Source organism: Malaclemys terrapin, chromosome 2, assembly GCF_027887155.1.
Source record: "Malaclemys terrapin pileata isolate rMalTer1 chromosome 2, rMalTer1.hap1, whole genome shotgun sequence".
In the NCBI taxonomy this organism is placed as follows: Eukaryota; Metazoa; Chordata; order Testudines; family Emydidae; genus Malaclemys; species Malaclemys terrapin.
The window spans coordinates 46,937,698-46,950,566 of NC_071506.1; the positions used below are offsets into that span (position 1 = coordinate 46,937,698).

Below are 12,869 nucleotides of genomic sequence, written 5' to 3' on the forward strand. Positions count from 1 at the left end.
TATTCTAGTGTTTAACTACTTTTACAGTTAGGAAGCTCCCTAATGTCTAACCTAAATCTACTTTGCTGCAATTTAAGCCCCTGTCCTATCCTCGATGGTTAAGGAGAACAATTTATCACCCTCCTCTTTATAACACCTTTTTACATGCTAGATGATTGTAATCAGTCTTCTCTTTTCCAGACTAAACAAACCTGTTTTTTCCAGTCTTTCCTCAGGGTCATGTTTCTAGACCTTTAATTGTTTTTGTTGCTCTTCTCTGGACTTTCTCACATTTGTCCACATCTTCCCTGACAGGACACTCCAGTGGAGGCTTGTCACTGCTGAGTAGAGCAGAAGAATTATTTCTTGTGTCTTGCTTACAACACTCCTGCTAATACATTCCAAAATGATGTTTGCTTTTTTTGCAACAGTGTTACATTGTTGATCCATATTTAGTTTGTGATCCACTATAAACCTGAGATCCTTTTCTGCAGTTCTCCTTCCTAGGCAGTCATTTCCCATTTTGTGTATATGCAATTGATTTTTCCCTCCTACATGGAGTACTTTGCATTTATTCTTATTGAAGTTCAACCTTTTTAATTCAGAGCATTTGTTCATTTTATCAAGATTATGTTGAATTCTAATTCTGTCCTACAAAGCACTTGTAACCCCTCCCAGCTTGGTATCGTCCGCAAACTTTATAAGTGTACTCTCTATGCCAAATCATTTATGAAGATATTGAACAGAACCGGTGGGACCCCACTCAACATACCCTTCCAGCTCAATTGTGAACCACTGATAACTACTCTCTGAGAACAGTTTTCCAGCCAGTAGTGCACCTATTTTATGGTAGGTTCATCTAGGCTATATTTTGTTACTTTGTTTATGAGAAGGTCATGAGAGACAGTGTCAAAAGCCTTACTGAAGTTGAGATAGGATGATATCTACTACTTCCCCCCCATCCAAAATATGTGTTATCCTGTCATCCGAGGAAGCTTCATACTGAATAGATATGCTGCAGAAAGCACCCCACATTTCTGTGCTCTTTGAAGGGCCACTGCTGTTTCTCGGGGCATTAAAAAGAGAAAGAGCCCTTCAGTACAGGACTGGTGAAATCAGAAATATAGGGGCCAGGAGGTGGGGGAAGCAGAGCAGAAATTACCCTATAGTGTTCTCTGTAAATAATAGTTTCTGGTCTGCCTCATCAGCTTATCACTGAAAAGTCAGTGTTTGTTACAGCAGGTAATTAGAATACACCATTATCAGCTTACAACATGCACTTTTGGGGCAGCCCTAAGAAGGCCGTATAATGGCTGAAGGACTGTAGTGTAACTCAAGAAAATCCATTGGTGTACATTTTCACATAGACATATGGTAACACTTACAAAAGTGCCTCCTTGACTTAGGAGCCTGTGTCCCATTTTCAAAAGTGACATAGGCATGTAGGTGCCTAAGTCCCATTATCTTTCAATGAATCTCAGGTACCTAAATACCTGAGAAAGCTCCTGCTATTGAAATCCTGTTTCTCCCTCCCCCTTGCTTTAAATAAGCATTGTTTCCTGTGTCACTTAGGCACTTCATATACTTCGTTTAAAATTTGTGGGATTCTATTTTTTCATGTCAAATGCTTCAGTCCCAATGCTTTATTTCTTCTTAAAATACTCCCAAAATCATTTTGTTACAGCCTGATGCTTATTGGTAACCTAGTAAGAAACCAGTATGCATATGCAGTGGAGGGGAAAAAAACTGGTTACGAAACACTTCAGGTTTCCAAGAGGCTATTGTGAACAGTGAGTAAAAAACATATGTATGAAAACTACTTCGATAGAATCCTTTTCGGTTACATACAGATTATTGCATGACGGGAAAGTTCTGTACTTGAGATAACATGCATCTTTTTATATTAATCTCATAAATGAGTGAAATCTATTACAGACTTCATCACTGTTAACTAGGTAACAGAGTTGGTGCAGTCTTCATTGCAACCCCAGTCATTACATGTATGAGGAGTGTACTTCACTATTTTCTTGTTTCATGATAGATGAGCTCCCTAGAGTATAAGACGGGTTCTGAAAATATACTTCCCTGACAACACTGCATTATCACTCCTGCATTGGATTAGAACATAGGATACATCTAATTTTAGTTCTGGGGAAGGACAATTTCTGCAAAGATGGACCAGAATTGCTTTTCTTTACCTCCTATTCCAGTTACCTCATTTTCTTGCTTTCCTCTGTTTGTGATTTCACTCAAAATTCCAATGTCTCCTCTATAGTTACCAGCATTTGAAACTTTTTCCCAGAGGATGTTCTCTGAAAAAGACAAGGTTTAGGAGCCTCCCAGCTACTGGAGGGATGTGTGTCCCTTTTGCTGAATTTTAAATGAGGTGTTCTGTGTATATCTTAATTATTGGGAACTCAGAACCTAAAAGATTTTGAATGAGTTATTAAAAATTTCCTCTCCTACCAAAGGGGGGGGGCTATAGAAGTGAAACGGGAGCCATCAGTTCCTATATTTGCAGCCCTCTATTTATTCCCTTGTGTTGCTGCATGATGCTTCATTGAAAGGGCACAGCGATGTAAACTGATATGTATGACAGCAGTGGAGCAATCCCAAAGATTCAGCAGTTGGATCAGTTTAGAGACATATCCTCAAGGCTTAGCTGAACCTGCAGAGAAATCTCTCCAGAGGAGATTCATGTGACCTTCCCATACACTGCCAGTGGTTTCCCCTACTTGTTATTGTTCTGAAGACTGAGGGAGGATTATGGTAGCTTTCTACTCACACACTGGTCTCTTCTTGATCTTTGAGGGGTATTCTATCCTTCTTCTTTCTTTCTCTTGTACCCACTGTGATGCTTCCTCTACCACCACCCTACCCACTTTTCTCCCACCCAGTCATGGGGCATATCAGCCTGCCCTGCTTTCTCCCCTTTGCATTCTTGCTCTTTACCACTTCCCTAATGGAGGGGAGTGGAGCATCAGCTTCTAGTGAAGTCAGGCACTGGTAACTCCCTCTATATCCCTCCCTCCCAGCTTGCAATGCTGCCTGTGCTATGAGGTGAAGCAGAGTCAGAATTGGAAGTGGGGCAGCCCTAGTAGGGGATCAGGGATAAACTGCCTCGGAAGCCTACACTGCAGTCAAAAACAATGTGCTCCTGCCATCTGGGATGAGCATCTGCATGGAAAGCACATCTCAGTCTCTGCTCCACAGAGTACAAATCCATATTTGGAATACCAGAGGAAGAAGCTGGTACTGTCTCAGGCAACAGCAAAGTGTTGTTAAGAACGACTTTTCTTTCGCACTTTACTTAATTGGTTTGTTTTCATTTCCTGCATAGTTCTCACTCTCTGCAAGTCTTTGCTTCCCCTCACCTGCTCTGTTCTGAGGTGATAAGTGAGCCCAGAAAATAACCTCATTCTTGGGTCTCCATAGTGTCACCATCAACTTTCTGCTTAGGGGAGCTGTACTTATTCCCTTTAATGTCCATCCACTGTGTCTTTAATTTGCTGGAGACTATGTTCCCCGTTTCTCTATCTTTCATTTCACTCCCTGCGGCCCCAGCCTAGGGAGTGAGAATCCAAGAATGAAAACAGATGTGGATCTCCTGTAGAGGGCACTGCAACAGATAGGATTTTTATTATTTGACAACACTACAGGGAAGTTTTGAAATTCAGAGACCTGATCAACCAGAAGGTTCACAGAGAGCAGAAATGTATAAAGTAAATGAACTTTGGCCCCAAATGTGGCAGCTGCAGTCAAATGGGACCTGACAGTATAATCTCGTCCATTGCATAGAACATTGCTATTGGGCTGAGCCACATTTGTACTTTGAGATAGTATGTTGAGGGAGCAGTGGGCAGGGCATATGCTAATACTGACCTGGTAGGACACCTTCCCTTTTTGTACAGCCAGATGAGCACAGCATCATCCTTCTGATTGAATACAAACTATGGATATGGTAGGCAGGTACAGTTTAAGCCTACTTGAGTTAAGACTTCCGAGCTGCTGATAAACATGAGGATTTCATTTCAGTCACATATAACAGTCTTGTTCCTGCATTGGCAATGACCCATGTCTTCATCTTTCATGGATGGTTGATGGTTAATAAAGTTATCACCATCAATGATTTGATCAACAATAAGGCTTTCAACTTTGCATGTATAACCAATACTTGGATGAATGACACAGGGGGACCTCAGTTGGTGCATTTTTATCCGGCCAGGCATATGGTCTAACATGAGGCTAAGTAGGACTGAGGAGGTGTGGCTCTACATTTTTCATCTGATTCATTTGATATTGATATTGTTGACCACAAAGTGTTGCTGATATATCTGTGCTCCCTTGCGAGGGTGGATGGAGTTGCTCTAGGGTGACTGCTTATGTGAGAGGTCGTAAAGGATAGTTCTTTCTCATGTGTCCTAAGTGTTCTTTCATTCAGAGCATCACAGTGTCTAGTCTTGTCACCCCAACTTTAGAAGGTTGGTAAAGGAACATAATTCAGTAATCAGGTGGAGAGAGAGAAGCCTGAAATTTATTTATGATGGGGAAGCCCCAAATTAATTGATTAGAAAAGCTTGCTTGGAGGTAGACCTGTGGATTAATGAATAAGGTGAGTGCAGGAGGCTTGAATTCACAAATTGGGGCTGCATCAAGAGAGCCCTCTATGCCTCAGTTCCCCATCTGTGAAATGGGGGTGATGGCACTTCCCTACCTCACAGGGATATTGTGATGATAAATACATTAAAGATTTTGAGCATCTCAGATACTGTGGTGATGGAGGCCATTTTGGTATCTTGGGTATAGAGCAGTGGTTCTCAACCAGGGGTCCGAGGCTCCCTGGGGGGCTGCGAGAAGGTTTCAGGGGGGCTGACAAGAAGGGCCAGCCTTAGAGTCGCTGGGGCCCAGGGCAGAAAGCTAAAGTCCAACTGCTTGGGGTTGAAGCCTGTGTCCTCAGCTCCTCCACCATGGGCTGAAGCTGAAGCCTGAGTAATGAAGCTTTGTGGGGGATCCCTGTGGCATGAGGCCCCAGGCAATTGCCCTGCTTGCTACCCCCTAACGCCGACTCTGGCTTTTATATGCAGAAAACCAGTTATTGTGGCAGAGGTGGGCCGTGGAGTTTTTATAGCATGGGTGCGGGGGAGCTCAGAAAGAAAAAGGTTGAGAACCCTTGGTATAGAGCAGGGGTCGGCAACCTTCGGCACACAGCCCATCAGTGTTATCCGCTGGTGGGCCGTGAGACATTTTGTTTACATTGACCATCCACAGGCATGGCCCCCTGTAGCTCCCAGTGGCCACGGTTCGCCGTTCCCGGCTAATGGGAGCTGTGGGAAGTGACACAGGCTGCAGGGACGTGCTGGCCGCCACTTCCCGCACCTCCCATTGGTCCCAAGACTCTGCTTCACACAAAGCTGAAGCCCCAGCAGGTGCGCCCCAGCTCTTGAACTTCTGAAGATTGTTGTATGCGGCTCGGAGGGTCAGTCAGTTTAGCCACCCCAGCTATAAAGCCATAAATGGTTTGGGACCTGCCCCTCCCCCAGGAGTAATCACCTCTGATCCTGTTCCATACTATCACAATTGGGAGCATCATAAGCATCTGAGCTAGATTCATGTTGATTTAGAAAGGAAGAGGCTGTTGGCAGGTTTTCACCAGGAGTGAGCGTTGGCTCTGGTACTTCCTCCTGTCCCTTCTCCCCACCCTTTTGCCTATGAGAGTAAGGACTTGTTAACCTTCTTTGCATGTTTCAAACCCATCTTCTTCATGGCTGTTTCAGGAGGAATTAAGAACAGTGTCATTGTGTGTAAGAGCTATTGTGGATTTATTGTTATAGTGGGCAAATATTATTATGAACCATGTGGGTAGTCAATTATATTTGACATATGTGTGGTGGAGTCTATAGTTTGTCTGCTTTAAAAATTGGTGGAAGTGCCTAGAGCCAGGGATAAGTGCTTAAATTGTTACTTGAAATAAATAAATACTGTAAATAATTGAAGCTGGCACTTGCAGATAATAATGAGAACTGGCTCAAGGATATAAACTACTCTTGGTCTTAAAACAGCAGAATCCTTAGCAAAGTTGGTGAAATAAGAGCCCCAAATAATTTCTTCTTTACAAACTAACTAACATGATTTATGTTTGGTGAATTAAAAGCTTCATCAGATATGACATGGAGACTAACTACTAGGTAATATTTTACTTAACTGTAATTTCTATGTAATAGGAACTGTACTTGTCATTGCAGGTCTGGTTACAAAAGTATGGCTACCTTCCACCAACTGACCCCAGCATGTCGGTGTTGCGCTCTGCAGAGACCATGCAATCAGCTATAGCTGCCATGCAGCAGTTCTATGGCATTAATATGACAGGAAAAGTGGACAGGAACACAATTGAGTAAGTAACTGGCACTGAAGTGCTCTCAACTTTTATATTTCAACAAAATAAAGTAGGACTTTGTAGGAACTTGAAAGCACATGAACTGCAATGACTGGGATATCCAAAGAGTGCAGCAATTTCAAATGGGGAATGAAACTGTCATTTCTTTTATTCTGCTCTATTTCATACTGGCCAGTTGGCAAATTTCCACTGTCAGCCCTGCCTTGCCCTCTGCTTTTGAAGTGTGATTAAAAATAAAGGATTGGAGGGTTAACTGTGGGAATGGCTAATAGATAACACAGAAGGAGACGCAGAAGGCAGCTGATAGTGGATAAGAAAAATGTCAGAAAAAGTATCCTGGAGGTCATAAAAATTTCAAGGGGACTCTCCCTTTGGTGGAAAATCTTCAGGGAAGATTCCTTTGTCTTCCTCAATGCAAAAATGTTTCAGGCTGTCAACTGGTCCATTCATTTAATGATTTCCAGTGACATAAACACACATGATCATTTTAATATAAAATAGATTTTTAGTTTTTCAAGCTCTCTGAAATGCTAGTGATGTTGAGCGTATAACGTATGATTTCACTGCCATTTTGAGTTTTATATCGGTGTACACAGCCTAACTTTGTGCAACATCATGATTGAAATTCATGTACAAAGGCATAAAGCAATGTCAAATAAAAAGAATAATAATAAAAGTATAGTAGTGCACGCTTAAGAAAACAAACCTGGAAACTTGTAACAAATGAACTGTTTGCTTGCCTTATCTCTGTTGAAACTTAATGGGGATTTTATTTCTTTTTTTAGATAAGTTATTTTGCTTGACTATCAAGAGAAGAAAAATATAGCACCATGGCAATATATCCACTGGTTATTACATGCAAATGAATCCATATTCCTATTCTAAAATTAACAAAAAGCTTTCTGAAAAGAATTCTTCTCCCTTGTGCCCAGCCCTCCCCCACACCCCTACCCCCCTATGTGGCATTTGTTGTTATTCTTTCATGGTAAAATAGCGGACAGGAATGATTTTTTAATCACTTAGCAGTTTAGGAAAGAGTCTACCTAAACTCCTGATGCCAAAGAAGGATTGGAAAAATCATTGTATCCCACTAGCACATGCATTATTGCACTGAAAAGCAATAAAGCGAAGCAGTTTTTAGGGCAGCCCTAAGGGGAGGTGAGTGGGTCAGACATCCCTGGACTTACGAATTTAAAAGACCTTGTAACAGATAATGCAGCAGGAAGAGAAACAGAAAGTGTATGCTGCCTTGTGAAATAGCCAGGTTCAGAAGTGTGTTTCGGATTCAGCCTCCAGAGTGGTGATTACAGATCAGGTTCCTTGCAGAGCTAAAATGATTGAGCTATGCAGGGAGAGTGCAGCTGCGCCACCTACTATAAAGTTTTTAAAAGCTGCATTAGTGGCGGTTTTGAGGAAGGAAAATAATCTGTTGTGAGTTGGCAGCAAGGGAAGGATAGGAAGTGGCAAACAGGGGAAAGGTAGTGGCCATTTTCTGCTATTGGCTGTCAAGCAGCAGATATAAAGAGCTTCAGTCTGAAAGAAAAATATTTGTACATGCACAAAAATTTCAAACTAAGCTAAATTAAAGTGGGCATGTTAGCTAGAAAATTGGCAAGCCTGTTTTATTTCCGTGCCACGTGGGATCCAAGTAAATTTGTCTTACACAGCAATTCCAGTCTTTTGTTTTGTGTTCTCTTGTATACTTGATCATCTGTCTTCCTCAGTGTAGGTAGTAAAGCATGATGTGCTTATTCACACACAGAAGTACAGTGTACAGACTCTGGAATATTGTCTTTTTCTCCTAGGCACACGTAAGCCACTTGGGGTGAGTTCTGCATTCACTAACACACATTTCCTTTGACTTCAACTAGGTTGCATGAGAGTAATTTGAAGGCAGAATCTGGCCCATCGGACATTTATATTGAGAGAGGAGCATACACACTGGGCCAAAGCTGGCCCTCAGTTACATCCATTTGACCACTGAAATCAATGGAAGCTCTACCTATGTAACTAAGGACAGAATTAGTCCTTTCAAATTATTCAGCTATTGTAATATTTTGGAACAGTCTGATCTTGAGAGAGGAAACACTTTTTTTCCCCAGCTAGAAATATCTGACAATTTTACATTTCTTCCTTTGTGGATAATAAACCTGGTAATAAAAGTTTGGGAACCAACAGACGACACTCACTGTACAAAATAAATACTGCAATGAGGACCTAGTAGAAATAGAGTTTGTTCTCATCTTGTTACACAGGGCTTTATCTGCCTATTTCCCTATCGTTGAGAAGAGATTACAGCATACCACTTAGTCATCAGAGGACAAACAATTAAAATAACTTAATGCAGTTTCTTGATAGGAACCAACTTTGGGAATATTAGCAGAGAAATATATGCAGTGACAGCATCATCAGTAGTCTCTTGGGAGGACTTTGTTTTTGTATGAAACAAAATATCCCTTAAGGAATATTTTGGCATACAAAAATATTACAGATGTTCACCTGTCCCTTTTTACATGCTATTTCCATAATGGCCTTCTTGGTATATTTTGGAATTTGTTTATCAGGGAGCTTGAGAAACCTGATAACTGTTTTATAGATGGGGCTTGGGAGAAAGAGATGGAAAAGAAAGAAATAATTGAATGCCAACTGGAAGGAGATTGTATAAACAAAAACATAATCACATTGATAAATCCAGTAAGAACATTGTTTGGCATTTGCATTAGTATTTTACATGATGACATCCATATATTAATAACCACAGTCAACATTTCATACAAATGATGTTTTCAAAAGTTAACACATTTGATCAGTTTTCTACATTTTCACTTCCCTGAAATAAATCAACAAATGTCTAACTTACTGTAGTAAGCTATGGCAAAAAGAGTAGCTATGCTATTCTGCAATCATCTGATGTTCATTTCTGCCAAAACTGTATTAATTAAAACACAGGTGCTCTAGAATAAGTTCTCTAGCGTAGAGAATTGCATGCCTCGGTGATAGTATTATAGTTCACAAGTTTCTAAATAGAATGTGATGTTTGACAAAGTTCATGAAAGAAATGTTCTGTAATTGTTTCTTTTTTTTTTTTTTTAGTCAAATAATGAGCATGCTTCTAGTAATACCCTTTTCAGAAGCTCTCTACAAGCCTGTTTCTGCAGAAACAATTACGATATGGTGGAGTTCCACTTCTCCATGGCTTCTTCTGCTTATATATTAATTGTCAGTCTAATACTCAGAAATGATAATGAGCAGAAATTTTGAGCTATTAAATCAAAAACAGTGGTTTGTTTTAGTAGCTGCCATAGCAGTTGATATGAAAACAATGTACTAGGATTAGCCATGCACATTTTCTGAGCTGAAGCCTTAAACTTGGTTCTCTAGACTAGCTGTGGATACGAACTACTACAGAGGCAGCACACTTAGTCCCTGGCATGAAATGGAACATCTTACATCAATCTCCAGAGACTCCCTCTGCCTAACACAAGGAGGGAAGGGAACCACATACATCTTTGCAGACTAAGGGCCTGATCCAGAGACTGCTGAAGTTAATGGAAAGATTTCCATTGACTAGTGGACTTTAAATCAGACTCTTGTGGAAAATGATGTAATGCCATGGTTGGGTGGGAAGGAAATAAAGGATAAGAGAAGGCAACTCTGAAGAAAAAAACAAAACAAAATACCCTTCAATGGGATCTTTAAATTTTCAATGTTTTTTTTTTTCTGTTGCTGAATCTAATGTTGATCTTTGCAACTTGTTTTGGTAATCAAGATTGTTCCTTCTTTAAAAAATGGTCCAAATCATTCCTCTGTTTCTTTCTGAAAAATATGATACTCACATACTTTTTTGATCTTAAATAGCCTTAACTGAGAGCACCTGTTAATAGGGCTGGCCAGAAAACAAGTATTTCATTAGTGAAAATGTTTGAAGTTTTGAAATTTATTTTTATTCAACATCAGAACAAAAATGCAACCTATCAAAATTGTCCATGAAAAAATGAGAGAGAGAAAGAGGGACTCTTTCCCCTCTTGGCAAATGATAGCCAATAGTCCATTGGTTACACACTTACCTGCAAAGTAGGAGACCTGGTTTAAGTCCTGCTGTACCTGATTTGGAACAGGACCGTGAATCAGTGTGTCCCACAGCCCAGTGTCCTAGCCACTAGGTTATAGATTCAGCTTTTTTCAATTTCTTCAGTTTGAACTGTTCCATTTTGTATAAATTAAATATTCATGTGACCAGCACAAGAGAGACTGATTTTATAGCTTGGTGGTTAGGGAACTCTCTTTGGATATGTGTGATCTAGGTTCAAAACTGTATCTGTGAAAAGTTTTGGTTTTGACAAGTTGGCATTTGCCAACTCAAAGTTTACTCAAAAAGTTGCTGTCCACCCCTACTTGTGAAGTATAGTCTATCTAGTGCTCTGTTTAGCTTGAATAATAATCACAGACATATTCAGTACAAGGTTCTCTAGATTTACAAAGTTAGAGTGGAATTATATGAAATCTGGGGCTGCTCTGTGTATTTATTGGGTCGTATTTGGCTCTCATTTACTCTGGATCCACCCCGGTGTAACTTCATTGACTTCAATGGAGTTTCTCACTGTTTATATTGATGGACCGAGAGCAGAATTTGTTGTGCAGTATCCTGTGGCCAAAGAAAATACATTAGTCACAAGTGCTGTCAATCTGGCACCTTTCTTAAATGCTGAATTCACTTAAAATAATACTCTAAAAAAGCTGTTACACAGATGAGTTATACAGGTTAAAATATAGGTGTAAATAATGAACTAAGGGAAAAGATTCCTAGAAAGCCTCTGTTTTCATAAACAACAGTTATTTCCCTTTTGTTGCTTGAGAAAATATTTTATGGTTGAAAGTCCATTTCTGTTTTTATCAGCTTAAGCTGTTTCCAAACTGACCAGAAATGCAGGGGGTCAATGCGCTTTATAGTTGTCAGTTCGCCTACTGATACAGAGGGGAATTGGGGGAAAGAATATACCCAAAATACACAAATGTAATGACCATTAGTGGTGTTCTCCATGTGAAGCTTCCCTGCAATCAGTGGGAGGATAGAGTTGTTAATATTCATTATATCATTTTAAGAATATAAAAGACCAAGAGGAACTTGTATACCATAAAGTGTTTATAATCTGCATTTACTCTTGTGATAAAGAGGATGTGTATTGATGATTTGCATTTGGACTCTTAACACTGGACATTGAAGAAATCACTTAAAACATTGAGGTACCAAAAATAGCTGAGCTGAGAGTATGTTGTCAGTTTGCTAGGAGTCTAACCTTAATGTGCACTAAAATAAGAAGATTGCAGCTCCTCGCAGGTTTAATATAGAGAGGTATGATTTGATACAAGGCTAGAGAGCCAACACGTGATGTGCAAAGGCCTCAGTTTGAATTAGACTGGGATTTATAATCTGTGTGAGCCACACTTCTCCCTTTAACATAAGGTTAGTAGTCGTGAACATGGTATGATATGTAGGTCATAATTTGGCCATTCCAATTTAAAAGCATACAAGCATAATGTATTTGACAGATTTATGACATTTTAAAACCTTATGTGGAAGTAATTACTTTTTAAAAAAAAAAGATGTAAAAAATCATGGTGTTTGGGGATTTGGTAAATTATTTAGATTGTAAAAACCTGATGTGAAATGATAGAATGCTGAAATTTGAATTCCCATTGGCTACTAGTTGTTCTCATCTTTTATACTAAATCCCTCTCTTGAGTATAAAACCTTTTACAGTGCTAACAAAATTCTCTACAAGAATATTGAAACTTTGACATAACTTCAGAGCTCATTCCAATAATAGCTTTGAGGATTCATTTTCCTATTTACAGCTTTGGATATTTACAGTGTCTTTCAGGTGAGACAACCCCCTGTTATTAAACACTGATCTCCATCAGTTAATTTAAAATTGGGTATCTTTTCAACTGATTTAAAGACAGCAACTTTAAAATACTATGTTTTGAAGTGATTTCTTAATATGTACCAGAGCCTGATTTTTTCTGTACAGCGTTTCTAACAAAATATAATAGTTCTGTGTTTTTTGCTTTATTCCTTGCTTCTTTCATTTGACGTAGTGATATCACCTTAAGGTGAGAGAACTTGTCTTTTATTACTTATATGTCTGGTTTTACAATGTGTGTGTGTGTGTGTGTGTGTGTGTGTGTTTTCCTTTACATAGTATAAATATGTCCTGTAATTTAAATGCATAGTAACTGCATGTTGATCTAACATCTACTCAAAATAAGTTTTATTGACAGCATGTATATCTAAAACCAAGCAAAACTCTGAGCCAATTTTTAATCTCATTTACTCAGATGTAATTCCAAGGCAATTCCATTGAGAAGAATGGTACTCCCCTTTATTTCCACGGTTGTGACTGAAATTTGAATCTGGCCCTGTGTTATTATTATTTTATTATTAGAATACATTTTAGCTGGCTGTCATAATATATCCCTGCAAATTACTGACTGT

At 39.5% G+C, this 12,869-nt stretch overlaps 1 protein-coding gene across 1 annotated transcript in view; it reads left to right on the forward strand.

Moving 5' to 3' along the window:
* MMP16 (matrix metallopeptidase 16) overlaps positions 1-12,869 on the forward strand; it is a 243,844-nt gene that overhangs the window by 109,713 nt on the left and 121,262 nt on the right. Inside the window, exon 2 of the mRNA XM_054018842.1 lies at positions 6,222-6,370. Coding sequence (XP_053874817.1) covers positions 6,222-6,370 — 149 coding nt within the window. The remainder of the gene's footprint in view (positions 1-6,221; positions 6,371-12,869) is intronic.